The sequence below is a fragment of the Colletotrichum fioriniae genome, assembly GCF_027942845.1.
Source record: "Colletotrichum fioriniae strain IMI 355084 chromosome Unknown scaffold_7, whole genome shotgun sequence".
In the NCBI taxonomy this organism is placed as follows: Eukaryota; Fungi; Ascomycota; class Sordariomycetes; order Glomerellales; family Glomerellaceae; genus Colletotrichum; species Colletotrichum fioriniae.
Genome location: NW_027076843.1, coordinates 145,989 through 172,802, shown reverse-complemented (window position 1 = coordinate 172,802; position 26,814 = coordinate 145,989). Strand labels below are relative to the sequence as shown.

At 52.2% G+C, this 26,814-nt stretch overlaps 7 protein-coding genes and 2 non-coding genes across 9 annotated transcripts; 4 read left to right on the top strand and 5 right to left on the bottom strand.

Moving 5' to 3' along the window:
• Positions 1 to 140: 140 nt before the first annotated feature.
• On the top strand, positions 141 to 1,163 carry N0V96_006247 (uncharacterized protein; the record flags this gene model as incomplete). Its single annotated transcript, XM_053190898.2, has 2 exons — positions 141 to 145; positions 176 to 1,163. 2 exons carry the CDS (start codon positions 141 to 143, stop codon positions 1,161 to 1,163), a joined length of 993 nt encoding a protein of 330 aa, XP_053051816.2.
• Positions 1,164 to 2,819: 1,656 nt separating this feature from the next.
• Positions 2,820 to 4,679, top strand: N0V96_006246 (uncharacterized protein; the record flags this gene model as incomplete). The annotated part of the gene is made up of 4 exons (XM_065757652.1): positions 2,820 to 2,825; positions 2,963 to 3,656; positions 3,711 to 3,827; positions 3,880 to 4,679. The coding sequence occupies 4 exons, from the start codon at positions 2,820 to 2,822 to the stop codon at positions 4,677 to 4,679; spliced, it is 1,617 nt and encodes a 538-aa protein (XP_065613569.1).
• Positions 4,680 to 5,606: 927 nt separating this feature from the next.
• MLP1 lies at positions 5,607 to 12,039 on the top strand (the record flags this gene model as incomplete). The annotated part of the gene is made up of 2 exons (XM_053190900.2): positions 5,607 to 5,895; positions 5,963 to 12,039. 2 exons carry the CDS (start codon positions 5,607 to 5,609, stop codon positions 12,037 to 12,039), a joined length of 6,366 nt encoding a protein of 2,121 aa, XP_053051818.2.
• A 909-nt stretch (positions 12,040 to 12,948) lies between these two features.
• N0V96_006244 lies at positions 12,949 to 13,026 on the top strand. The gene has a single exon. It is a non-coding gene; the product is annotated as a tRNA-Lys (tRNA).
• Positions 13,027 to 13,206: 180 nt separating this feature from the next.
• Positions 13,207 to 14,672, bottom strand: N0V96_006243 (uncharacterized protein; the record flags this gene model as incomplete). The annotated part of the gene is made up of 4 exons (XM_065757651.1): positions 13,207 to 13,628; positions 13,732 to 14,346; positions 14,419 to 14,518; positions 14,601 to 14,672. 4 exons carry the CDS (start codon positions 14,670 to 14,672, stop codon positions 13,207 to 13,209), a joined length of 1,209 nt encoding a protein of 402 aa, XP_065613568.1.
• Positions 14,673 to 15,884: 1,212 nt separating this feature from the next.
• N0V96_006242 lies at positions 15,885 to 15,983 on the bottom strand. Its single transcript has one exon. It is a non-coding gene; the product is annotated as a tRNA-Leu (tRNA).
• A 579-nt stretch (positions 15,984 to 16,562) lies between these two features.
• Positions 16,563 to 17,665, bottom strand: N0V96_006241 (uncharacterized protein; the record flags this gene model as incomplete). Its single annotated transcript, XM_065757650.1, has 3 exons — positions 16,563 to 16,754; positions 16,954 to 17,489; positions 17,611 to 17,665. The coding sequence occupies 3 exons, from the start codon at positions 17,663 to 17,665 to the stop codon at positions 16,563 to 16,565; spliced, it is 783 nt and encodes a 260-aa protein (XP_065613567.1).
• Positions 17,666 to 21,688: 4,023 nt separating this feature from the next.
• On the bottom strand, positions 21,689 to 23,333 carry N0V96_006240 (uncharacterized protein; the record flags this gene model as incomplete). Its single annotated transcript, XM_053190903.1, has 3 exons — positions 21,689 to 21,973; positions 22,029 to 22,736; positions 22,794 to 23,333. 3 exons carry the CDS (start codon positions 23,331 to 23,333, stop codon positions 21,689 to 21,691), a joined length of 1,533 nt encoding a protein of 510 aa, XP_053051821.1.
• Positions 23,334 to 24,566: 1,233 nt separating this feature from the next.
• On the bottom strand, positions 24,567 to 26,546 carry N0V96_006239 (uncharacterized protein; the record flags this gene model as incomplete). The annotated part of the gene is made up of 5 exons (XM_065757649.1): positions 24,567 to 24,740; positions 24,809 to 25,711; positions 25,768 to 26,063; positions 26,141 to 26,431; positions 26,498 to 26,546. The coding sequence occupies 5 exons, from the start codon at positions 26,544 to 26,546 to the stop codon at positions 24,567 to 24,569; spliced, it is 1,713 nt and encodes a 570-aa protein (XP_065613566.1).
• Positions 26,547 to 26,814: the final 268 nt, after the last annotated feature.

Below are 26,814 nucleotides of genomic sequence, written 5' to 3'. Positions count from 1 at the left end.
ACGGCATTCAATCAACAGTCTTTGGGAGGTCGCGAGATTCTTCCTCAATCACAATGGCATCACCAATGAAATCGGCTGGGCCAGAGAAGAGAATGAGCTGCTTCTCCGCCAGCAATATCAGCAAAGCCGCCCCGTTTATGATGGCGTTGGATAGGCAGCTATACCAGCCCTACAGTCCACGAACGCCTCTGATCATGACGCCTATACAGAAAGATGAGGCGACCAGCCCAGCTCGGCGACAGCATCAGGACGGCCCTGCCGACGAGTCCAGCGTTGACAATTACTTCGAAATCCCTTATGATGCCGACGAAACCCAAGCCGCGCGGTCTCCAGAGATAGTGGAGGAAGAGTATATCGAACAAGAGATGACACAGCACGAAAGGGATGTTGCAGAGGCATGCACCTTTCTGAAAGGCTTCATCATGGAACGATGGGAAACGCAATTGCAGGCGGGATACATCAAAATTGTCTGCAACTCGACCTTGAACGAGATCAGAGAGCTCGGCAGACTACGTGTGGCGGAAGGCACAAGAGAATGTCGAAAGCTCATCACTGCTCCGGTACTTCACGATGCTATCGGCTATGCTCTCTGGCTTAAGATGGCAAATGAGATTGGCAGGCACGAGATCACAACACAATTCGCCAATACGAGCCTGGTTGCAGTGACCGAGAAGGAGAAGGCACCAAGACCTTCTGTCGTCAAGTGGTCCAGCGAGCAAGAGGCGGCCGAACGCAGAGCAAGATCAACGAGGAGGCGGGCTACGGAGGGCGACGTCTTCATTGACCCAACGCCGTCCTTGAACCACTCAGTCCCGCCCACCGCGGATCGTACAAGGCGAAAGAGCGAAATGCCGACCCTTCGACCCAGTCAGATCATGTGCACGACTTGCGGAAGCCGTGCGATGCCCTACTACAAGTCTGACGAAGAGCAAAGCCAGATCGATGAGGGCGAGAACTACGATGTGAACATGAGCACCCCGCAAGAGAATGGCGATGTTGAGGTACAGGAGGCGACCAACAGCATGAAAAGGCAAGTAAAAAAGCGGAGCAGCATTTCGAGGCGGCTGTCCCTCAAGGTGAACAACACTTTAACAAAGTTCGGTGAGGGTCTCGCACCTGGCTACATGTACGGCGGTGGCGCGGGCGGCCGGGTGCTGAGTTGAGTGGCGAGCCGCGAGGGGAGACTCTGCCATCCATGATCCAGGTAGTGGTTGGCCGATGTTCAATAGGAACCTCTCGTTCCGGAAGAAGGGGGCAGAAGTCAGTTGACATGGGTCGATGCCATCAGCGAGTACCATTTGTACAGATCGTGGCTCAGGAAGCAATGTAGGTGGAGGAGGATACCCAGAATGATACCATCGCGGTGAGAATGAGAGACTCCTGTATTTAGGAACCTCGATAGTCTGCAGAAGGTTAATCCATTTGGTTGCAGTTCTGCACCACTGACTCTGTTGATTCTCAAGTTTTGTTCTGAATACGGTGATCATTAGCGACAGGATTTTGGTTCTGTCACGGGCAAACCGCACCGAGCTCGGCGGGGTGATGACCCGGTCGCCGTCAGTTATTGACTTGACTTGTCTTATGTAAGCTGGAATAGTCCTACTCTTCCTCGAGTGCCCTGCTCCATCTTTAAACATACTCCCTCTCAGCCAGCACCTGATAATGAACCCAAAAACACAGTCCCTCAAGTCCGCTGTGCTTCTTTCAACTTCACGCCAGCAAATTATGTTGGCCTGCCACCATATTCAAGGCTAGCTCTTGAGGGGATGTCTCATCTTGGCACGCCAATCGCGTCTACCGGTTTCTGTCGCCCCTTGTTTGTGGCGCCTGCCGGCTCCTGAGTCATTTCTGTCGCCAGCGTAGGTCGGAGGCACAGAGGTTATCATCATATCACCATCCCGACGCCATCATGATGGGTCTAGAAAGTATCGACAGATCGGACAACCAGTGTCGTCGTTTTCATGGATCACTTATCGACTTTCTCAACCGATGTTTCGTCCCGCCAGCGTGGCGAATGAGTTATGACTTATCGTGAGTGCGAGGTCCATGGCTGTACCACCACCAAATAATCACCTTTGCTCGCTTGGCTTGCCTGGCCTAGGGCTGAACCAGTGTTTAATTAAGCAACGCCATCGCGGCTGCAGCTAAGGTGTCTTGTGCACACCTTCAACGTTGCCCCTATTTCCACGAATGTAGTATGGTGAGAGGCTCATTGAAACGTGGGAAAGCTCTCTGTTCGACTTTGGCATTCTCGCAGAAGATGATGAGACTTGATATTTCCTGGGTAGTGAAGAGTCCGCCAGACTCCGCGATGAGTCGGCTTATTCGTTTCTATCCGCACAATGGAAGCGGAACATGTAGTCCCCACTGCGGAACCGCAGAAGCGATCACGTTGAAGCTATCCCTGGCTCAGCCCTTCAGCTGTCAAGGGGGTTGTGCAACTTTAGCGCCATCGTGACAGGGGTTAGTGACCGTCGTGGTGATGATTGACCATCAAACCACCAAGTCTGCCTAAGCCAAGATGGAGAAACTAAGCTTTCACGCTTTTCACGGATACACGGGCTCAACGGTGGACTGCATTGCCCCTTGCAGCGAGTTAGGAACTGTCTCTCCCCCGCGCTTAGCTTCCCATGCCTTGTCAGTCGCTCCAGGCAGAGACATGGCCATCTGGCCCCCTCTTCCTTCTCACATCATGCTTCGTGAAAGGCTCATCCTGTATTTTGTGACTCTGTTGACCATTGTCAACGTTCCATTCCTTGATATTCTTTGATTGCTTTTGTGGTTTGCCCGGGAGAGATGTCGCGGATACCAGCCCAGCTATGGCTGTCTCTCTTCCTCATCAGCCTCGGTAGGGCTGCAAGTATCGTTTATGTCACTGATCTTTCCATTTACACCTTGTTGGTATGTCCAAATCCTAACCCTATGCCGGCCTGACGGTAAGGACAATACTGACCCATCTTAGGCACCGTGTGTTCAGACTGCCGTGTCGTACAACATCTTCTCCCAGACCTACTCAGCGTGCGGTGAAGCACCGACAGATTTGCAGTCATGCATATGCACGAAGAACAACAACCTCGCTGCCATTTCAACGTCCATCGCTAGGTCAATTAGCTACAGCTGCGGCTCAACCGCATCCGATGACCAGACCAGCGCCGCGGCAGTCATCAGCCAGTACTGTAACCCCGATGTGACGGTCAACTTTCCGACGCCTACGGCCAACATCGTTACCAAGTATGCCACCGATATTGCCGAGTTCGCCAACATGGCCCCGTGTGCTCAGTCTGGCGTTTCGTACGCCATCAGCTCAATGTCGACGTATTGCCCTGAAGCCGCAAGTCTGATGGCGCCCTGCATCTGCTCGAAGAACGACAATTCAGCACGCGTCAGCCGGTCCATCGCGTCTCTTGTTCGGTACTCATGCTCCAACGCTGCCGACGTGACTTCGGGACTTGCTTTCTACGATGCATACTGCGCCATGAATAAGGGCACTACATCATTCCCGCAGCCTTCGCCGCCTCCAGGAGATATGACCTACTACATGACGGCGCTCTCCCAGTACAGCTCGCTGGCTGCATGCGCGCAGTCAGGGTTTTCGGATGCCATCTACTCGCTCACGAGATACCAGTGCCCGACGGGACCTCAGGCATTGGCATCTTGTATGTGCTTGAAAGATGGGGTGACTAACATCGTCATGAGCACGGTGACATCAGATATCAAGTGGTACTGCTCATCTACGGCTACGGATGACGTATCTTCTGCCGTTGCCGTGTTGGATTACTATTGCAAGGCTGCTAGGAACGAGGTAGTGGCCACTGTCGCCGAATCAAGTGAGTCGATCATGCCTCCCGATCATATCAGGTTTGACTAACCAAGCAATAGTTGCCCAGACATACCCAACAGCACAAGCTGGCACAGGGTCAGGGACTTCGGGAGCCGAAGCTACTGCTACTAGCTCTTCGGGTACTTCTGGTGACAGCACGAATACCAGCGGCAAATCGAAGTCCAGCATTCCAAGCCTTGCAGCCATCATCGGAGGTGTTTTCGGTGTCGTTGGTGCCTTGTCCATTGCAGCTCTCGTCGCGTTCATCATCTACCGTCGTCGGAAGAAGACCGAGGCCGGATTCCCGCTTCCAGGCACCGCTGGCCCTCCTGAAATGGCGGGCAAACCCGAACTAGGCGGCACGATGCTGTCCGAGCTGCCACCCAAAAGCCCTCAGATGAGCGTCTCCTACACGATGGGATCTCCACATGCAGACACGATATCGCCCGCGTCCAACGCTTGTGGTGTATGGGCCCAGTCCCCTACAGGCGTGGAACTTCACGGTCAGACGAGATTGCCATCCGAGATGCCAGCCAACACCAACGGCCAGCTGCAGCCTGCCGGTCAATATCTGCCTCCAGAGCTACAGGGACAGCATGGCCAACCGGCATACACGCAACAGCAACCATATGGCCAGAGCCTGCCTCTCCCACCCGAGCTTCAGACCAGCTACACCCAACCACAGGTGCAGAATACTCCAGCAGAGGCTCATGGGCAGCCAATTCATCAGATGCCGAGTGGACCAACGGGGGTATATCAAGGGCAGGGGCAAGACAGGGCGGAGCTTCAAGGGTTGGGATGGCATGCAGACCCGACGCCGGAATACTCTGAGATGGATGGGGGCCAGCAGCGACGATAATGATGGCACCGATGACGGCTGGATTGGTGGTGAATTTACAGCAAGGGAGTCGAGGCGTAATGAGGAAGATGGAGGATACTTTTATGAAGAAGATACCTATAGTAATTCAATACTTAGCTAAGTTCAACCACAAAAGAGGACAAGTACCCATTTTTACACAATGGCGCATCAGTCCAAGAAACTAGCTACATGCGCATTGGCAGGAGAAGAAAAGTCAAGGAACAGTGAAAGCTAAGAATAAAGAAGACCCATAAACGGGATCAATATTGGAGAGCCTGTTTAAGGGTCAAATGAAGACGTAGGTATCTTGTCAGTCTGGAGCTCGCCCCTCAGCGGCTTCGGGTTTCGGTGAAGTCTTACCGAGCAATGACGTCGGTGAAGACCGGCGTGCTCGGTCAGGAAGCTCTGACTCCATCCTCTCACCGAGAGACGCCCCACTGGTATCTAGCAGAGCTCTCGATGACTCAGCCGGAGGATCCTCGGGAGTTTTGCAGCTTCCTTGTGCAAGGCTCTCTGATTGGCTCAATGAGCACCTTTGTCGCCCGTGGTTGCAGGCAGCTCCCCCCAGCCTTGCACCTGCACTGTGCGTTGGCCGGAAAACATTCGCCTGGTCGCGCTCTTCCCAAAATCTTGCGATCTGCCTGTTAGCCGCCAAATCCCACCCAATTCCTTGTCGCCTGGAATCAACTCTTGACCGCCTCAACCAAAGTTGGCGGCTCTCGGGGAATTTCTCATCTTCTTCCGTGGGGCTATCTTTTCTGCTTTTGTTTCCATCACAACAATACCTACCTCAGCCCTCTCGACCGTGGGGTGTTTGACGCGCCACGCAGCGAACCCATCGCCAAACCAACCTACCTACATTCTGACCGCAAACGACCTCGCGATCCGCTTTCGATGTCTATGAATAGACCCTGAGCTTACAATAACATGGCAGCGGCGGTGGATCTAGGCTATGTGGCCGGCCACCTAGGGCTGTCCGAGTCGACGGTCTCGACAGCCACAACCGATCCGACCCCCGAGCTCGTCGCGAGCCTCCTCGAAGCCGTCATTGCGAAGGCACGTGAGCATGATGAGTTATATGCTCAAAAGCTTCAGGTCGACATCGAGCTCGAAAGCGCACATCACAGCGCCGAATCAAGATGCCAGACTTTCAAGGCGACAGCCGACAAGGCCCTGAAGGATGTCGAGGAGATTCGCCAGAAACTGAAAGAAGAAGGTTTGTTCATCGAGGAGATTGGAAAAGCGTGGTTTCAATTTCTGGGTGACTGACTTGACCATGACAGAAACGAAGCGACAAACGGTCGAGAACGAGCTCCAGTCGCTCAAGTCCCGCGGATCCGATCACGACTCCGAAATCACTACTCTCCGCGACCGCGTTGAGTCCCTACAATCTTCCAACCGCGCAAACATGGCTTTGCTCGAGTCTCGAAACGCCCGCGATTCAGAACTGTCCGAGGAGTTGGCGAAGCAGCACCAGAAGAACGTCCAGCTTCAAAAGGAGATCACAGCTCTGCAGCAGTCGGTCCAAGCTGCTCAGGCCGCCGTGAGTAGCGCAAAGTACCGAGAGGAGTCACTACAGCAACAGCTCGATCTTGCTCGACGCAACGGCGAATGGTTCGAGACCGAACTCAAGACCAAGAGCGAAGAGGCCCTCAAGTACCGCCGCGAGAAGGGCGCTCGGATCGCCGAATTGCAACGACAAAACGAAGACGCAAAATCCAGTATCGAATCCCTGAAGCGAGGCGAACAACAGCTCCGAGATCGCCTCGACGCAGCTCAAGCCAAGGCGGAAGAGGCCCTCACCAAGGTCCAGCAACAACAGGAAGCATTCGCCCGCAGTGAGGAGAGCTACAAGCACGAGATCGAGAGCAAGCAGCGCGTGGTTGACATGACCAACCAACTTGCCGACAGTCACAAGGCCCGTGTGCAGACTCTGGAGGGCGAGAAGGAAGCCTTGAAGGAGAAGCATGCCAATGAAGTCCGTCGCATACAGCACGAGCTCGAACGCGAGAGGGAGACTTGCCGTGCCTTGGAGGAGCGGGTGACCCAACTTGAGGGCGAGGTCGACGAGCTTCACGCCCGCATGGAACAAGGTCCCCCCCCTGGATCTGTACCTCAGACGCCCCGTATGAATGGATCCCTTCTCGGAAGGCCTGCCTCGCCTTTTGCTACTCCCGCTTCTGCGCGAAACAAGTCCGCTATCACCGCCACACAGGCTATCGATGAACTGTACAAGGTCAAGGGACAGCTGGCAGGAGAGAAGCGCCGCAATCAACAACTCGCCGAGGAGCTCGATAATATGATTGCCCTATTGGAAGCCAAGACACCTGAGATTGAGGAGCTTCAGAATGAAGCCGATACCCTAAGGTCCGAAATTACTAGGATGTCCGAACTCTCCCAGTCAAGCTTCGAAGAGCGCGACGCCGCCAAGAAGAGCGCGCGAAAGGCTGAGAGTGCCTTGGCCAATGCTCAGGCCGAATCCAAGATCCTCCGCACACAACTTCGTGACCTCAGCACACAGATCCAGATGTTGGTCTTCAACATGCATGCCCGCGAAAAGGGCTTGGAACAATTGACTCGCGAGGAGACTGTCCGGCTGGAGCAGCTTTCTCGTGGCGAAATTGCCGAGGGCGCCCTCAACGACATGTCGGATACCCACCAGTTCATTACTCAAAAGTTTGTCGTCTTCAAGGACATTCAGGAGCTGCAAGGCAAGAATCAAGAGCTTCTGAGGGTCACCCGCGAGCTGGCAGAGCAGATGGAGAGCGAAGAGGCTGTTGCCGCTAAGAGCCAGGCTGTGGAGGATCACCAATCGGTCGAGCGACTGCAACAAGAGCTTGCCAACATGATTGAAGAGACCAAGTCCCTGAGATCAACAATGGAGAGCTTCAAGTCCGAGCGCGACATGTTCAGACGTCTGCTTCAGCAAAAGGCCTCTGCCGGCGAGCTCGCTTCCATCCTCGGCTCCGACGACGGCCAGCGCCTCCCGCTCACTAGTATCGAGACTGAGGAAGGCGACGGCGTGTCCCCACAAGCTGCGCTGCGTAACCTCCAAGTCGAATTCGACACCTACCGAAACGACGAAGAATCCGTCCGTCGCTCCTTGAGGGAGCAGATTGACAGGCTTTCAAGCGAGAAGAATTCCCTCCAGGGCGAGGTTGCAAAGATCACCAGCCAGATTACCCTTGCCTCCGAAAGATACGAGATGCTCCACTCCAACTTCGTTGCGCTGCAGAGCGAGAATAAGGAGATTCAGAAGCGCAACCAGTCGCTCTCAGAGGACTCCATCAAGCATGAAATCCGAACCCAGCAAGTTGCTGAAGAACTCATCGATGCCAAGGGCTTGCTCGAGAGCGTTCGAAACGAAGCTGCCAACCTCAAGGCCGAGAAGAAGTTGTGGAAGGATATCCAAGATCGTCTGAATCAAGACAACGAGAGCCTTGTTCAGGAGAAAACGAGACTCAACAATCTGTTGGCAAGCCAGCAATCCATGCAGAACGAGCGTGACATTTCCGAGTCTGAGTACAGGCGGAAGGCTCAGTCCAAGATCGACAACCTCGAACAAGAGCTAAACAGCACGAAGCGCAAGCTGTCCGATGAAATGGAAGAAGGCAAGAAGCTTCAGCTCAGGAAGGAGTTCGATGCTCGCGAAGCCCAGAAGCGCATCGATGAGCTCTCTGCCAGTCTGAGTCAGATCCGTGAAGAGCACGTCGCTGTTAAGACCAGCCGCGATCATCTGCAAGCTCGTGTTGATGAGCTCACTATCGAACTTCGTAATGCGGAGGACAGAGCTGGTCGCCTGGCGCCCCGACCAACGCCAAGGCCCGGGACAATGGCACCTCCTACCCAGACTGACCAAGACAGCGAGGCCGAGGTTCGCGAGTTAATCAATGAGGTTTCTGACCTCAAGAGGGAGCTCGACATCGCCAAGTCTCAGCTCGAGAATGCCAGGGAACAGACGGAGCAATACAAGCAACTCAGCGAACAGAATGAAGAAGCTCTTACCGAGTTCACAACGACCACAGAGCAATTCAGGGAGGAGATGGATGCTGCGTTCGCGGCCAAGGACGCCAAGATCAAGGAGCTGGAGCAGCGTGTTGAAGATCTGTCATCGGAACTCGCCAGCTCCAATAAGGAGCTGTCCCACCTCCGCGACTCCCAAGCCGAAGTTGCCCGCAAGTACGAGGACGAGAAGACAATTCTGGACGAGGAGGTGAAGCGTTTGAAGGAAGAAGCGGACCGCCACTCAGAAGCCGCTAAATTCCACCAACAGGACCTTCGTGCTCAGTCAGAGATCACCGCCAAGGCTCAACAGGACTACGAACACGAGCTCGTCAAGCACGCCGAGGCAGCGAAGCTCGTCCAACAGTTGCGCACCGAGTACAACGAGCTCAAGAGCCAGACGGCGACTCTGAGAGCTGAGGCCGAGTCGGCCAAGGTTGCCCTGTCTCAGAGCGAAAGTTCTTGGGAAGAGAGGAAACAGCGAATCGAGCAGGAAATGTCAGAAATCAAGGCCCGCCGTGATGATGTCAACGCACAGAACAAGCTTCTGCATGAGCAGCTGGAGAGCATCACGAAGCAATTCTCTGCACTCAAGGAGGGTCGCAATGCGGCGGCTGTAGACGCCAACGATGGCGCGGAAACCAGCAGCGATGGTGCAGCTGACGGTCTTCGGGAACTCAACAATTATCTCAGACGGGAGAAGGAGATCTTGGAGGTGCAGTACGACCTCAAGGTGCAGGAATCCAAACGCCTGCAGCAACAGCTCGAGTACTCCCAATCCCAGCTGGACGAGGCTCGGTTGAAGCTCGACCAGGAGAGACGCTCACAAGCTGAGAGCGGCCAAGCCTCTATTGCCCACAAGGATCTGATGGATAAGCTCAACGAACTCAACCTTTACCGGGAGAGCAGCGCCACTCTCCGCAACGAGCTCGCTCAAGCCCGGACTCAAATCTCCGAGAAGAACACCAAGATCGAGGAGTTGGAAGGCAAGGTGCAGCCTCTGGAGGCTAGAATCGAGGAGCTCCAAACTCAGAAGGGCTTCCTCGAGGAGGAAATCAAGCAAGTTCAGGAGGACCGTGACAGGTGGCAGAAGCGAACCGAGGGCATCCTTACGAAGTATGGCCGCGTTGATCCTGCAGAGATGGAGCAACTCAAGCAGACCATCAATAATCTGCAGGCCGAGCGCGATGCCCTTAAAGAGTCTGAAGGTCCTCTACGAGCAGAGTTCGAGGAAATCAAGCAGACGTTGGAGACGGAGAGGACCAATTGGGCGAACGCTCGCCAACGCATGACCGATCAGTTCAAAGAGCGGTCACGTAAGATCACTGGCGAGAAGAATGAGGCCATTGGTGCACGGAACGAGGCGGTCACGGAGAAGGATGCTGCGATTGCGGAGCGCGAACAACTGCAGCAGCGACTCAACTCCGTAAACACCGAACTCGAGACAACAAGACAGAACTTGCAGGCGACAACACAGCAGCGCACAGAGTTTGAGCAACAAGTCAAGAACTTCCAGCAACAGGTACAAAGGTTACAGCAGGATGCTCAAGCCAACCAATCTGGCGCGCCACTTCCTGCCGCTCAACCCACGGCAGACGGGTCTCCATCGGTATCTTTGGAAGTAGTCGCCCAGTTGGAGCAGCAACTCGCCGAGATGCGAAACCAGTTGGAAGCCATCTCAGCCCAAAAGGCGACCGCCGAGCAGGAGCTTGAGGGCCTGCGATCGCAACTGCAAACAACCGTCTCCGAGAGAGACCAGGCTGTCGAGGCCGCACAGCAGGCTGCCCAGGCGCAGCTTCAGCCTGCTGCCCAGCCGACGGCGGAGTCTGTTGCCACGAACGGCGCGAGTGGCTTATCCGACACTGAGCGGAAGGCTTTGGAGGAGAAGATTGCTACCGCCGAAGCCAAGGCTACAGAGGCTGAGCGCAAGGCTAAGGAGCTCGAGGAGAACATCACCCAGACCGTCAAGGAGCGGTCGGATAAGATGCGTAACGCACTCAACGAGAAGCTACGCCAATCTCGCGAAAAGATGGACGCCGATTTCGCCACCAGGATAGAGCAAGAAAAGGTTATTTGGAAGGCTGAGCAGCAAGGCGCCGCACCTGCTAAGCCTGCAGGAGAACAACCAGCTGTACCTGCAACGCCCATCAAGCAGCACGACCCAGACGCAGCTCCGACAACGCCAATGACCGGTACACCTGCTGGTGCCGCGGATCTATCTCAGTTGCCTGATGCCGAGATTCGGAAATTCCTTTCCACCAATGCTACCGTGCGCAACATCATGTCGGGAAATCTTAGAAAGAAACTCGAGGAACAGACTGCCAAGGTTAAGAACGAGACAGAGACGAGTATGAGGGCCGAGTTTGAGCAAAGAATCGCAAACGCTCGTGAGGAAGGTCAACTGCTGGCACAGAAGAAGTCTGCGCTGCAAATTAACATGAAGGACAACCAGCTCAGGGGTGCCAACGCCAAGATAGAAGTTGTGTCCACGGCCGCAACGAAGACGCCTCAGCGACCCGTTGGGGAAGTTTGGGAGGAAGCCAAAGTTGCCAAACCAGCTCCCGCCGCGCCGCAGCAAAGCCCGGCGAAGCCTGCTGGCAACACACAATCCTCGGCATCCCGTCCTTCGATTTCGGCGCCCTCAGCTGCCGCACCAGCCCAAGCTGCTGCTCCAACGATTGGTGAGTTTCCCCAACTGAACGTGCAACGCTCTACTCTTTCTAACCGTCCTCAAGCACCCCCAGCCTCAACCAACCAAGCACAGCCATTAGGCGGTGCTGCTACTAGCGGAATCCCTGCGCCGGGCAGCAGCATCCCTCAGAAGAGACAAATACCTGCTCCTGGAGATACAAAGCCGGCAGCCAACAATGCCGCAGCGAACCCGTTCGCGGCCGGTCCTGCTAATGGCACTCCGGCCCAGGCCAACCCTTTCTCACAAAGTACACAAGGACAGCAGCAGCAGCAGCAGCAAGCGCCACAGCAGCCACAGAACCCCTTCGCTTCCAGCACACAAGGGGCACCGGCGAACCAGGCCGCACCGCAAGGTCATGGGCTGCCGCAACCACCGGCTCAGGCTGCTCCAGGCCAAAGGAGTGGCATCCCTCTTCCAGGACGAGGCGGTGCAGCTGGTCGTGGTCGGGGTGGCGCTTACGCTGCCGGAAATAGGGTGTCAAGCGGAGGTGCAGAGAGAGGTGGTCCAGCAGGACGTGGTGGACGTGGTGGTGGCCGAGGAGGACACAATGCAGGCTCGTTGAACCCTGGTGCCAACGATTTCCAGCCTGGTAATAAGCGGCCTAGAGGAGATTCCGAGGCCGGCGGAAATGCTGGTGCGAAGCGAGCCAGAGGAGGCGGACACTGAGTCTCGAGACACGAGTTCATGGGCGATGTGGTAATAGCGGTGGTTATTGCTTTCCAGCTTTCAATCTGTATCGATATGCAAAAGGGGTGCAAGGTGGTTCAAGGAATGGATGAAAACGGGCAGGCCACAACGGTCTGTGAGTGTGTATAACCAGCATATACTCTACAAAATGAATTTTCCTATGTTGACCAGATGTGTTTTTGTCGCCGCCGGTGTGCTGCTGCAGTTTTGCCCTCTTTGATTCTTGGGTAAGGACGGCAAAGTCTACTGCTATAGTCAAGCAACACAACCGACGTGTCTCATCAAGTCGATCGAATACAACGAGCCATCGCATCTGCTGTGGCTTGTCAAATCTCCAGAGCCCATGAGTTGAGATACTTCGTCAGCCCTGCCGCCTTACCTACCTTACCAGGGAAAAGCACCTCGCTTCAACAGAGCAGGCAACCCAAAGAGCTCTGGTTAGGCGAGCTACTCGGACCTGATTTCCTTCTTATTCCAGGATTTGTAACGTGTTCCGTTGGGCAATCTGTGAGTCTGAAACGGAATAGAAGGCTAAGCCGACACGTTTTGCATACTGGACCGTCCACCAAACCCTGACTGAGAGCACATGGGCCTGGAAACTAGCTACTCGACTCGCGCAAGGGTAAAAGCCTGGCTTCCTGGCGGATCTCTTGATCTCGGAACCTCGTCCGGCCCCTCTCAAACAGTCTCCGGGACCCGCACCGGAGTCCATAGGAAATAAGCCCTACCCTCCGGAAACGCAGTAGCCCTGCCAAAAGACACAACACGGCTAGAGATGGGCCGTGAAAAATGTGTACACCATCCCGTCCCGTCCATCCACTAAATGCTCCATGGACTGGTTCTGGCTTGCCGTCGACAACACACCAAGTCATTGGATTTTATCCGCCCGGCTAGCTCAATCGGTAGAGCGTGAGACTCTTAATCTCAAGGTTGTGGGTTCGACCCGTAAGTTATAGCTGTTAACCTCATGATGATCAGTGAACGTCATCACTAACTCCTCTCAGCCACGTCGGGCTCAATTCCCGTCAGCGATTGACGCATTCTCTTTTTTGCTTTTCTCGATACTTTTGCCGCTTTTTGATTTACTCAATTCTCAACTTTTCCCCCTCATTGATTGATGTCTTGCTTCTCGTGTGTCCTCCCCTCTCACAGCTCAATCTCCGGGGTCCTGGCCCTGTACCCGATAACCGTCCTCGGATCCGGCACAAAGCGACTGACGAACATGCTTGTCGGGGGTTTCTCTTCCACAATCCTCCAATCGTAGTTCATGATTAGATGAGTCAACACAATCTTCATCTCGTTGCTGGCAAAAAACCGCCCAGGGCACGCGTGCGTTCCATGGCCAAAGGCGAGGAACTCTGGACTCGTCGAGACGAATTGCCACCGGTTCTCCTGGCCTGGCTCCTCTCGCATGCGGAGAAACCTGTGGCCGTCGAACTTTTCTCGCTCGGGTCCCCAGAGGGCTGGATCGCGGGTGTTGTGTGTGGCCACGGTGATTAAGGTGCCCTTTGGGAGGTAGGTCCCGTCAGAGAGGGTCATGGCCTCTTCGACTCTGCGGTTCATGATATCTAGGAGGCGTGTTAGCAGGTCGTCCATCCAAACCCCCTCGCGGTAGGACCCAAATGTGCTTACGAGGACCCAATATGTGCAGTCGCTGGCTCTCTTTCATACAGCTGTCCATCAACTTCAACTTGAAGAGGCTATTCTTGCTCCAACCCCCATCCTCAGTAAACACCTTGACAATCTCTTCTCTCAACAGCGTAAAGTACTCCGGGTACGCCAGCAAATCATACAGTATGGCAGTCACCACAGAAGACGTCGTGTGAATCGCCGCGAATGTGAGAAACAGCTGTCCAGCAACGACATCAAACTCCCGCCCGCGCCGGACATCGTCAATCCATGATAGTGAATCCATAGGTCTCTCCTTCTCATCCCTCGCAAGTCTTCGCGCTGCAAGCTCCGGCCCCATAATCCTTCGTGCCTGCTTGATCTGACTTCGGAGGTACTTCAGCGTCGGCACGAAGCGATGCACTAGAGGGCGGAGAAGGACTGGCCAGGCGCGCAGAGCTCGGCCCGCGCGAAGAATGACACCAGTGAAGTTGATGGAGACTGCTATCCACTCCTTATCACGACAGAGACGGTCCCCAAGGAGAATTTTTGCTGATAACCGTGCGGCTATTTGAGTGGCCACAGGAAAGAATCTGACTTCTTGCCACTCTTTGCTTGACGGGAGTTGCTCTCGGAGAATGAGGGACGTCTCTTCCCGAAGTCGCTCCGTCAAGTACACTGAGATACAGATCAGCATTATTGTTTTTGATGTCTTTGCCTGGCTCTCGCTCTTTCGAGGAGCTCACTTACCCAGCTCTTGGTTGAGGTTCTTCCGCATGGCTTCTTGTATGACTTCTCCCTTGAGTCCATCTTGCAGGATATCCAAGCCGGGATAGCGCGTGAGCCATTGCTGCGACCACCAAGATTAGAAGAATTCTGCCCATAAGTCTCGACATTTGATCATTCCCAAGTCGCCCATTTCAAACACTTACTCGATCAATGAATCCGGTGAATGTTAAGCGTTTGTCATTCCGAACTTCGTCGCATAGACTCGGGGGCAGCATCACCAACGGACCAAACGGGGAGATGACCTGAAATGGTCGGCCGTGTGTCTACGAATTCAAGTCAATACAGAATTCTTAGAGATTGCAGTCAGTTTGAGCGTACTTCCTCGAATCCTGCCCGCAAGAGCTCAAAGGCGTTGTTGTTCCATCTTTCCCTCGCCTTCTCATATGACCACTCTCCTCGTTCTTTCCCGATCAACTTGAAGCCCGCATACGGCTTATCTTCTCGGAAATGCCAAGCTAAAAGCCCTAGAGCACTGAGAGAAGCGAATACCAGTACTGTCAAGGTTCCAAGCTGGTTCCACGGATGGTAGTCAACGAGAGGCTGTAGCAGGATGTCCATGTTGTTTCGGAGACTTGGAGGCTCTGCAATGCTGATCCTAGTCTTGAACGTCTTGGCGTAGCCAGGTGACGCGGGGAAGCTCGGCAGTTGAGCCTCGATGTCGATGAGTATCTTGTGGCTCTCAAGTTGCCCTTAGCACTCTGTCCAGAGTGACTGGTTGTCTGAAGTTAGAATCGGATGGGTGCGCAATGTCTTTTCTTCCTGCGTGTCACTGGATGAAGAACGCGAGGGGTAGACATCGGACCTGCGGATAAATTGGGGTTTTTGTTCTTTTATCCTGAATTCCATGCTACATTACTCGGTGTAACAGTATTTTGACTTTCCCATGGTTCGGTCTTTTGAATCCAGCGAGGCCGTGCTGATACACGCTGCGAACTCTATTTTGAGCTGCAGCGGAAGATTAAGTCAGATCAGATGCACGTCCCCACGTCGTCAGGGGTTCATTGTTGAAGGCTGAAGCTCTTCACGATGGAATTTACCGGGAGGTGAACACAGACTCTTGATCCACAATGGATAGATACTGAGTAGGCCGGGAAGGGAGTCTCGACGGAGATATCTGACTCCAAGTCACATGCCACGTAGCTCCAGACTCTAGGTACTAGTGGTTTGTGCCAAATATTGAGGTATTCATGTCACTCCGGCTTCATGCTCGGCAGATACACAGACCTCGCGCGTGCTTGATCGACAACGCCAACATAAAATATCAAACACTTGTATGGCGGACCTTACATAAGTAGGTACTGAAAGACAACTACTACCAAGATCTTTTGCAAAGGCTATCCCCATCAGCAGCTTACTACAGACAAAAATGCGATCAGATATCTAACGAAAGGTATGGTACTTTCGGTGAGCGAAGCAAAAGATGATCTTGAAAGGGACGAGACTCGAACTCGCGCGGGTTGCCCCACCAGGAAACAGATGTTAAGCTGACCTTAACCTGGCGCCATAACCAACTCGGCCACCCTTCCAGATGAATCAGACTCCATTGGAGCTGTTGTGGATGCTGGTCTTTGGCAAGGGAAGCATCCATAATCTCATGGCATAATATTTCTGCTTGTTGTGGAGCGTTAGAGGAGCAATCAGTGCGGCAATCGATGAGCTTCAAATGTCTCAGTGCGGTGGGGCTGCGGTTGAGTGTGGTTTTTGGAGTGATCCAGGCCCAACACGACCCGCAAGTGAAAAAAGGGACTGGGCAGAAAGGTCCCCTGGAGTACCATAGGCCATGATTGGAATTTATCATGAGTAATGCCTACGAAGGGAAGTTCTGAATACGAAGATCCAATTCTGTTTCTGGTATTGACAGCAGCAGAGAAGACATCGCCCGTGACGAGAACTCCTCGCTCTACCTCTTAGCTCGGCCCACAACATGCATGCCGCTCAGTCCTCTTGAACCCATGTCCTCGGCGTGAATATTGATAGCCAAGGCACTTTAGAGTATGCCTTCCGGATAGACCACCTCTCAGCACAATCAGGTTTGAAACTCGGGGAGCCTTGCCCTAGTCGCATTCAGTAGAGTGGTAATCGCTCCTCTTAAAGCTATGGATATATTAGGCCCGCATGCCACTCTTTTTGAGTTGCTTGACCATCTTGACCTCCTCTTCCAACAGGTGGTTGTCCTGTCCCTCGGGCCCGGCCGTGGGATATAGCAGATGCAGTGGGACCTCCCTGACACTGACAGAGTTGTCATCCTTGCTTCCAACTAACATCGTCTCCACAACATTTCCGTCGCCAAATTCAGGCTCGCAAAGTACACGCATCAGGACAGCAGCGCATTGCTGTGGAGTGAGAGTCGGATCGCCCGGACGCACTCTGTCACAGCAATACTCTGGATGAAAAATGGGAGTCTGCGGACAGTCAGTTCGTTGTCGGTATGAGAGCGGGAAAACGGGAAGAAATTGGCGTGATGTAATGCAGACTCTGTTTCACTCTAACACTCACATAGACCGCTCCAGGACAAACTGCAGCGTTCCGGATACCCAGCTCCTTTCTGAGGCCACCAAGACTCTTGACCATGCTGACGATTGCAGCTTTGCTGGCAAAGTACATCGGCGTGTGCATTGAGTGCACGTAACGGCCCAAACTTACGATCCAAAGGAGGTTGCCTTCGATATTGCGATTTTGAAGCCAATAGTCAATGGCGATTTGAGCCAACCGAATTGGCCCAATGGTGTTTACCGCGAAAGTCTTGTACTGGCCGACTTTGGCATCAACAGGGTCTTGTGCAAGAGGAGAAACCCCAGGGGCATTCCAGAAACAGCTTGATGGAGGCTCATAGACACCCGCGCCATTGCAGACAATGTCGATATGCGGGAAGATTTCGAGTGCGGCCGCCCACAGTGAGCTGATTTGGTTCCAGTCGGAAACGTCTGTCTTGTGGAAGATCGCGTAGGCGCCACGAGAAGCAAGAGCGTCTTTGGGATATTTGGCAATAGTCGCTTCAGCTTCAGGCCTCAAATGAATGTCGGCAATAATGACTGAGCATCCCGCATGTAAAAGAAGTTCAACGAATGCATGGCTGATACCTAGCTCAACATACATTAAGTTTCTTGAGCGAATCTCTCATGCCTTTAGGTTTGGGGCGTAGCTTTGACTTACCAGAACCAGCGCCTGTGACAACGGCGAACCTGCCCTTAATATTGTAGGCTGACATATTGCCAAAAATAAATGAATTGGAAATATTGCGAGACTCAGGAAGGAGAGAGGCGAACCAAGCTTTGTGAGTCGGACCATCCGTTCTATTAATTCAAGTTGGTTCATATGGCCTCCACTCCCATCTTCAACCCTGTCTTTGTTGGTCGTCTTTGCATCGGAGTGGACCTTGACACGGAGCGTTTCAGGGGGCCTCGACTTTCAGCGGGTAAGTAAACTGAACTTCCGCAACAGATATCCTGCCTCTACTTGCAATAAACGAAGCTCATGATCTCATCTTCATGAGACAATGACTCCTTATGTAGATTCACGGAGAACATCGCCGGAAAGGGGTCTTTTTAGATATTATCTCTGGCCAAGGTAAAGAGATGTCGCCATGCCGAGTTCAATAGAGATCAGAAGTGTTCACAGCTAAAGAAGCGGTCGTCGGTCGGTCAGAACGATGCTTCTCCATCTAGCTCGAGCATCGTTGAGTAGTTGCCAGTGTTTCGTAAAGTCACGCATTTATGATCATTGGAAACTAGCCACTTGTTCGTCACAACGTGCACCAGGCGGAGAATGAGATGATGTGGCCAACAGACCGTGGACCGAGCGGAATAGATACAACCAGGGTATGGTTGAGCCAGTGGTTGGTGTATTGTCAACACGGTCCGATGCGGTTGGAAGCTCGACCGCAGGATAAGTAACCAACAAAATGACTGTACGTTCTGATATTGGCTGATGTTACATATGGCCTATCGTCAATTGTGCCGGTCGTACTCCTTGCACCTGCAGCAGTAAGCGGAGAAGCACATGAGTAAATCAGCAGCCAAGGATTTCTCCAGGCAACTATACCGAGGGGGCGTCGCTACTCTCACGCGTGGTCAGATCGCTAAAAGGGGAGGTAGATGTAACTCCATGTTCTCAAGAAACACGACCTCTTGTCATGAATAAGCCTGCAGCATCCTTTGTGATTTGGAATATGCAGGTATACAAGGCATTCTCGCTAGTCCGCGACTCCGACTTCCGCATGTACTGCGGTAAATAGCTCGACAATCGAAGCATTGGGCCATGTCACACAGTCACGCAACGCACCACCAGCGGATCCACACACAGGGTAGCTAGGTGGCTTCGGACCTCCTGCATTGCAACACTCCCCCACGTCTATTGATGTCTATTGATTCTTGATGCCCAAGGTAGCCACCAATGTATCGGCATCCTATCACCTTCTAGAAGACTGCAGGTTCCCCATGCGGGAGAGCGTAGGATGGTTCTGCACTTTACAATGTGATGGAGCCAAGATCCATGAACACCAGACATTGACGAATCATCGATAATGCCAGCGAAGACAAAACTGAGAACTGCTCCTATCAGTTATCCAAGCCTTTCAATAGTCTAAGTGGAAGGCCGTTCGCTTAGGGTCAGCTGTCACGGAGAGCAGAAACCTTAGTACAACGATGTTCCCTCAACATTTGGCTTTTCATCGCGAGATCGTGTGGACTTCCGAAAAGCACGAGTATGCGAAAATTCACAGCCGAGAATACGAAAAATTGAACTTTTGAACATTCACCGGCATCGTTGTACCTGGCAGCCAGACGATGCGATTTCCTTTTGTGGTTGATGTGGCTGGCTATGAAGGTGTGTGATTGTCAGCACTTATGCGACCGTATCGTCCGATCCACTTGACAAGCGATGCCATCTGAAGCAGCATCATGGCGCCCCAATTTCTACATTTACGGAAGGTGTCCAACTTGACAGAAAATCGTATCTCAGGAAACTTGATTGGTACATGCGAAGGAAGACCCATCTGACCTCGGCTGTGCTTGCTACATGTTTAATATATTTACATAAAATGGTCCTCTTCTGCCCCCTCTTCAACTCTACGCACGCAACACATTCGCATCACCAACCTTCAACTCTTGTCATCCTACCCGTCATGAGCGCTGATCTATCAAGGCTACTAGCGTTATTTTTGTTTTTGTTCTTAGGGTTGGGAATGTGCGTTGAGTCTTTATCCGCGACGTGTCAACAACTATCCGCATCGACGAAGATCCAACAATACCAGGGAATCGAGATAGAGTACACTCAGGAACAACAAAACTATTGGTAGGCTTCTTGATCCACCGCTGAATTCTTTTAACCGCCATTAGGTCGACTGCTTGCAGCAACCTTAAGCCAGGCTGTATCCTAGTTCCAACGAGTGCTGCAGAGGTTTCAACAATTGTCAAGGCCCTGCTTAATAATAAAGAACAGTTCGCTGTCAAGTCGGGAGGACATAACCCGAACAACTACTTTGCAAGCGTCCAAGATGGCCCTTTGATATCTACAAGAGGGCTGAAAGAAGTCGTTTACCACAAGGAGAACAACACGGTCAGCGTCGGTCCCGGAAACAAATGGGAAGAGGTTCACGAAGCTCTCGAAGGAACCGGAGTCACCGTAGTTGGGGGCCGCATCGGTAATGTCGGCGTGGGTGGCTATCTTCTAGGAGGTATCTTCCATGTTCAACTTTGACATCTGTATAGAACGAGGTATCTAACGTTGTTCAAGGGGGCCTCAGTTTTCTCAGCACCCAATACGGCTGGGCATCGAACAACATAGTGTCGGCGGAGATGGTACTTGCAAATGGATCGATAGTAACCGCATCCAATACTTCCAATCCGGACCTTCTTGCTGCCATCAAAGGAGGTGGAAACGCTTACGGTATCGTAACAAGGTATAACTTACAAGCGCATGCAATAGGACAGGTAAGTGCTGTGCTCCCTCTACCAGCGACTTGCCATTGGCGATAGAATCTGCTAACACAAGGGGCAGATATGGGGTGGAAACTTGGTATTTGGAGGCGAGAAAACAGACGAGATACTTGTGGCGATTCGCAACTTCACTGAGCATTACTACGACCCAAAGGCAGCCATCATCGCGACTTCGGAGTTGACTGTCTTAAACAGCGTCAATATCTGGATCTTCTTTCTGTTTTACGACGGACCACAGCCTCCATCTGGGGTATTTGACGAATTCTTGAAAATTAAATCAACGCTCAACACTTGTAGGACGAGGTCCTACACAGACTTACTCAAAGCAAATAATGTCTTCGTCTTGAAAGGTAGTGTTTACACTATCGCTACTGAGACAACACCCCTTCCGCCAGCCGCAGCAGGCGCAAAGGTGATGCGATCTTACTACGACCACTGGTACAACACGTCAGCGGTAAAGTCAGGAATAGCTGGTATCATTGCCTCGATGGCTTTTCAGCCCATACCGAAGTCACTAGCCCGGATTAGCCGAGACAAAGGCGGCGATCTGCTGGATCTTGACGACGGGGTCGACAGAATTATCTTCGAGTTTGATTACTCCTATCTGTTTCAACTGGATGACGCAGCTGTCGATGAGACAATGGTCAAGTTGTATACTGGTATGAAGTCTCGTGTTGATGGATTTGTCCAAGACGGTACTCTTCCAGACGTCTACAGGCCCCTGTTCATGAACGATGGATATTTCCGACAGGACTACTGGGGAAGATTGAAGCCAGAGAAGAGGGAGTTGGCGGAAAGAGTGCGGGCTTCGGTTGATCCGGAGGGCTTATTCCAGAACAGGACCGGAGGGTTCAAACTCTAAGTCCAAATCATCCAGATTCCAAGTATGCAAAATTTAGGCTGCGTTATTTTGTGACCAGCTTTGGTAGTCATTCAAATTGCATGGTGTTAAGCTGAAATTGTGTGCTCATACCGAGCTTCTGGCGAGTGGGTCATTGAAGCCTCATCGGGTGGGATTCTCTTGAGTCTTGACGCCTACCCAAAGGGCAATATAGAGATCAAGTGACCCTTCAAAAACACGTTGGGTAGGCCAGGAAGTGACGTAAAAGCTCGTCATATTACGCCGCAAATTTCCTCTTGTGTGAAGCTTTTGCCCAAAGCAAATGTGCACGTGGAAATTTACTTGTTATGGAAAGGTTTTGTTGCAAACTCTGCATGTAAATTCCCAAATGTAGATATGCCCCCAGAGCCTCGTCCCGTCGACTTAACCAGCCATTGTAAGGATAACGATACCCTCAAAGGGTGTACCTAAACTCCTTGTTCATACGATCAGTCATATCGCTGAACTCGACATCCTTCAAGTGGCCGAGCTCCCCTGCTTGAACAAGTCCATCCCGTCGCTTATTTTCCCATATGTAATAGTACCTTAGCATCAAGGTGAACACCATCGCTAATCCGCAGGTTACGATGATCGCTGTCTTGGCAGGGAGGTATCCGGGCGCAGACTCTGCCGTGAATGTCAGGGGCCCGATGATATTACCAACACAGAAGCAGATGAGCAAAGTAGCATTCATGGTGACCTAGATTCACACATTAGTTCTGAGTTGCAAAGAGTTTCGATCAATTCCTACGCACCTTTTTGGTATGACCCGCGTAGTTGGCGCCAACCAGAGAATATAACAAAGGCAAAGTCGCTCCAATGCAGTTTGTCATGTAGTTTCCAATCAATTTGCCTGCTTTGTTGTCCTCTGGAAGGAAAGCCATCAGCGCAGCTCCGATAACACCGGGTATCAGGAGGCAAATGATGTTGATAGCTCTTTGGTTGAATCTCCCTGCCACATTGGTAGCCGCCAGAATTGAGATGATACTGACTGCGCCTGAAGGGATAGATAGAAGCGCAGTCTCCTTGGATGTGTACCCAAAACCCTTGATGATGGTGGCTTGAAATGAGGAGACGGCACCATTAGGCACGTTTGAAGCGATAGTGATGAGTGCCAAAAGGTAGGTCTGCGGGTCTGTGAAACATTCGATTGCCTGCTCGCGCTTGAACCGCTTATTTTCAACGCCAGTCTGGTTGCTTCTTAGCCGCTCGATAGCCCAGATTTTCTCCTCACGGGAGAGGAAGTGTGCGCTCATTGGATTATCCGGAAGAACTAAAATTACCGTGATACCGATGGCAATAGTGATTAGTCCGCAGATAAGAAACATTATCTGCCATGAGGTGAAGCCGGAGCTGTGGTAGTGCTGAAAACCGAAAGAAATGAGGGAGCCGACGATGGTGCCACCACCAGTACCGAGGTACCAGATGCCCATTCTAGGAGGCTGTTCTTGGCGTTTATACCACTATAGACGAGATGTTAGGAAGATTCAAGTCCGTGAAGAAGAAAAATGAGAACTAACCATTGTCGTAATGACGATCAGTGAAGGAGCAACGGCACTTTCAAAAACGCCTAGAAGGACTCTCGTCACAACTAGCCCGGCCCAGTTGTGACAGGCCGACGTAGTTGCCAACACCGTACCCCACATGCAGACCATAATCCCAATGTATTTTGCCGTTGGGAATCTCTGCATGCCCCAAGCGTGTGGAAACTCGAACGCTAGATAGCTCACGTAGAATATCATGGCCAGTTGTGAGTACTGGTCGCCAGTGATGTTGGTGTCGCTCTGCAACCCCATGACGTTCGCGTAGTTGATCAAGGTCTTGTCGAGATACTGGAGAATATAACACGCAAACATGAGAGGAACAATTCGCCAGTCAATCTTGCGCTTCAAGAGGCGTTCGTCCTCCACTGTCATGGGTCTGACATCCCCTCCGTCTCGAAGAAATTCCAATGCAGCATCAGCATTCTTGATGTCCTTGACTTCTCCAACCAATACTTCGGACTGAACACCACCAAAGCTGGGGGCCTTTTCGACATCGATCTTCCCGTCAGAGCTCATGGCGATGGCGGTTCGAGACTCAACTGGAATTCCAGGCTGTAGCAATAGCTAGTTGGGCACTCAAATGGGGCAAGTGACTCTGCCACCATTATATGTGACTGTATGTCGGAGCTCCTCTGCTCTATCACAGCTGTCTATGACGCACCTATAATTTAATGGGTGTAGGGATCGCGTGGAGATATCAAGCATGTTGGAGAACATCCCCATTATCTCCAACGATAAGTATGTGGCGATTCTCGAGACCGTTTCTGTTCAGGCGAATCAAATGTTGTGTTGCGCCGAGAACCATGCCATTGCAGGAAGGTGACTGGGGTCTTGGTTGGGCCCGGTAGTCGTTATCTCTCAGTCCGGACAAGAAGAACCCGAAGATATCATCTTATTCCCGATCGCGGTGCGGCACAACACGTCTGAATGCCGATACAGCTATCCCACCATTATCTCATACAGCTGATAGCGCAGTACTGCAATTGAGGGGTTGCGGAGAATGCTCGGTGTCGGCGCTGGAGACATACTTAAAGCAAGAGGAGGTGTTCGCTAACCTTTATACTGGAGCTTGCCGATGGCGGAACAACAAGGTCGCTTGTGTAATATCTTAAGCTTACTTGAGTTAATAGGTAAAGGCTACCAAGCCATGTCATCAGACGGTCTAGGCGCGGAGTTGTGTTACATGATGGCGATATCTTGACAACGTTATCAGGTCGCAGAGGTGAGCATCAAAGACGCGGCATCCCGCTTCTTGCTGACAAACGCTCACTGGGCTTCACTCGCAAGTAAGTTAGTAATGTAGTAATTGTATTGGACACTCCCTCACGTGTGCCCATGACACTATGGACATCGGTCACGCTTGGATCTGCCGGTAATGCCAATGTAGGTGGGCATGCCCTGTAAGTACACGATTAGTTGACACGATTAGTTGAATCAAATGCTCGCAACGGGCTAATGAGCCTGAGCATTTATACCGGTGGTAAGATCTGCTGTGCGTGCATGCACTCAAATGCAATGCAGGCATTGAATCTCTACTGAAGTTTTGGGAGGGATTTGTTTCACGAGAGTGGGCTGAACTATGGTGGCAAGACCATAACAACCAATACGAGGTTAACGCTTTGTAAAAGGTGCTTAAGTGACAAGCCTCTATTAAATCATAGGATACCCTCTGCCCTCTCTGTCCAATGTATTCTGGGTATTTATGAGCCTTGGGCATGACTAAGCATTCGGCATTAATAGCTTTAAGCCTTAGACACCGGAATCATATTGGTTCAAGTCAGACTGGACCACGTAGTTCATCCAGTTGGTGCAGGTCTGGTTCAGCACACCCGTGTCATAGGTGATCTCCGATTCCCGCTCAACGATTTGCACGGCAAACCCTTCCGAGGTGTGCCATGCAATGTGGCAGTGCATCAACCAAGCCTAAATAACACGGCAGTTGGTCATCTGAAGATCCGGAAGCAAGTTGATATGATCGAAGAGGTACTTACACCAGGGTTGTTCGTCTTGAATGCAATGACCAAATATCCACTACCGGGCATCATAGCTACGTCTCTTCGGGGAGCGTTCACCAAGGTCAGGCGATCAGTCTGAGTGCTGTCAAAGTTACCGTAACCAGAGTCCAGAACCCAGAAGTCGTGGCCGTGAAGGTGCATGGGATGGTCCTGAGCGAAAGGCGAGTGAATGACCATGTACACCCACTTGTCAGCATCAGGTAGGTGGATTACGTTTTGCTTGGTGAGCCAAGTCGAGTTCTTTTGAGAAATTTGCATAGCGGTGGGGTACTCCCACTGGGTATGCATGGAAGTCTTGTTCATCGTCCAGAGGAGGGCGTTGTCTGTGACTTCGACGGCAACCTTCTCATCTGCGCTGATGTAAGTGTCAGAGGCGTTGATGGCTAGGTAAGGCACAAGGTTGGAGGAAGCCTCATCCAAGCATGAGTCAGTATAGCTGTAGGCCGAGGTCGTGGGATCCGAGGTGGAAGAGTTGGAATAGCGAATGATGCCCTTGACATCGTCAACCGCATCAGACTCGGAGCAGGACTCTTGTGCAATGGATCGCAGCCAGAAGTCACCGTCGGTCAGATCCTTAGCCTCCACAATGATGTCGTAGCGCTGACCCATACCAATGCTCAGCTGGGTGGCGTTGTACGGCACGATGGGAACAAAATCTGTTGCAATAATCTCCATGGTGTGATTGTCGATCATGAAACGGAAGTGGTTATCGGCGGCGGCGTTGACGAGGCGAAGACGATACCTAGTCCCAGGTTCGAAGACCGTTTTGAATCTAGAGCCCATGGTGTCGTTGAAGGTGTTGGTACCGTTGATCAGACCATTGACTGCTGTCGGGGGACCTCCCGTAGCAGCTTTAGTAACGAGTTCATCTGCCGTTTGCTAGGTGGAAAAGTCAACAAAGAGTTCTTGCTAAATAATCCAAGTATTGTACTCACGTGGTACCAGTCGTTGAGAAAGAGATGACCTAAGTCGACGTCGTAGTTTGCAGAAGCTGGCCCGTTGACAGTGATACCACCAAAAACTCCATCCCAGGCTTGAACGTAGAAGTGAGAATGATACCAGCCGGTGCCGTACTCAACAGCTCGCCACTTGTAGGTGTAAGTGTCATTGGGGGCAATGGGGCATTGAGTAATACTAGGAACACCATCCATTTGGTCGGTCCAGTTCTGTCTGATGCCATGGAAGTGAAGACCGGTACCGTTCGTCTGAAGCGAGTTGGTCAGGTGTACAACTGTCGAAAGTCATTGTAAGCTCTTCATGCCAACAACAGCTAGGTCCAGACTTGTGTCTCTGTACGAAAGTACGTACCAACAGTGTCGCCCCAGTCAGCAATGATGGTTGGGCCGGGGAATGACCCGTTGATGAGCTGCACTGGCATCTCATAGCCATCTGGAGCGGCGGTGCCATTCTCGACATTGAACCAATACTCTCTCACTACGCCTGTATCCGGAACTTCATCGTAGTAGTTTGTGGATAGGTCGAAGCCTTCAGTCCAGCAAGCTCTGTTCGAAGGACTGTTAACGCAGGCGGCATCGGAGCTTGGCGAACCAGACGAGCCAGATGAACTGGGCGAGCTTGGACTGGCAACAGCCTCGGCGACTGGTGATGCGTTCGCAGCATCACCGGCAGTTTGATGTCTGTTTGATGTACAAGCTGCAGTGGCACCAGTAATAACAGCTACTGCCCAAGTGGCGAAAAGCTTCCCGCAAACCATCGTGATAACAAATAACAAAAAACGAAAGACTATTAGCTCACAGCCAAGCCAGTGAGAAACGAGTGTTGAAGTTAATAATCAAAGAAAAGGGTGATTGGGAAAACACAACGAGATCTGCCACGTCTGCTGGGCTCATGCGTGCTTTTAGGTTTCGATGGTTGCTGAGAAGTTGGGGCCAACGCTAGATATCTTATGTCTCCATCCCTCTCTTCGCAATTCTTTGGACAGTTGATTTTCTCCCCCTTTCGTGATGCGGGATGTGGGCTTT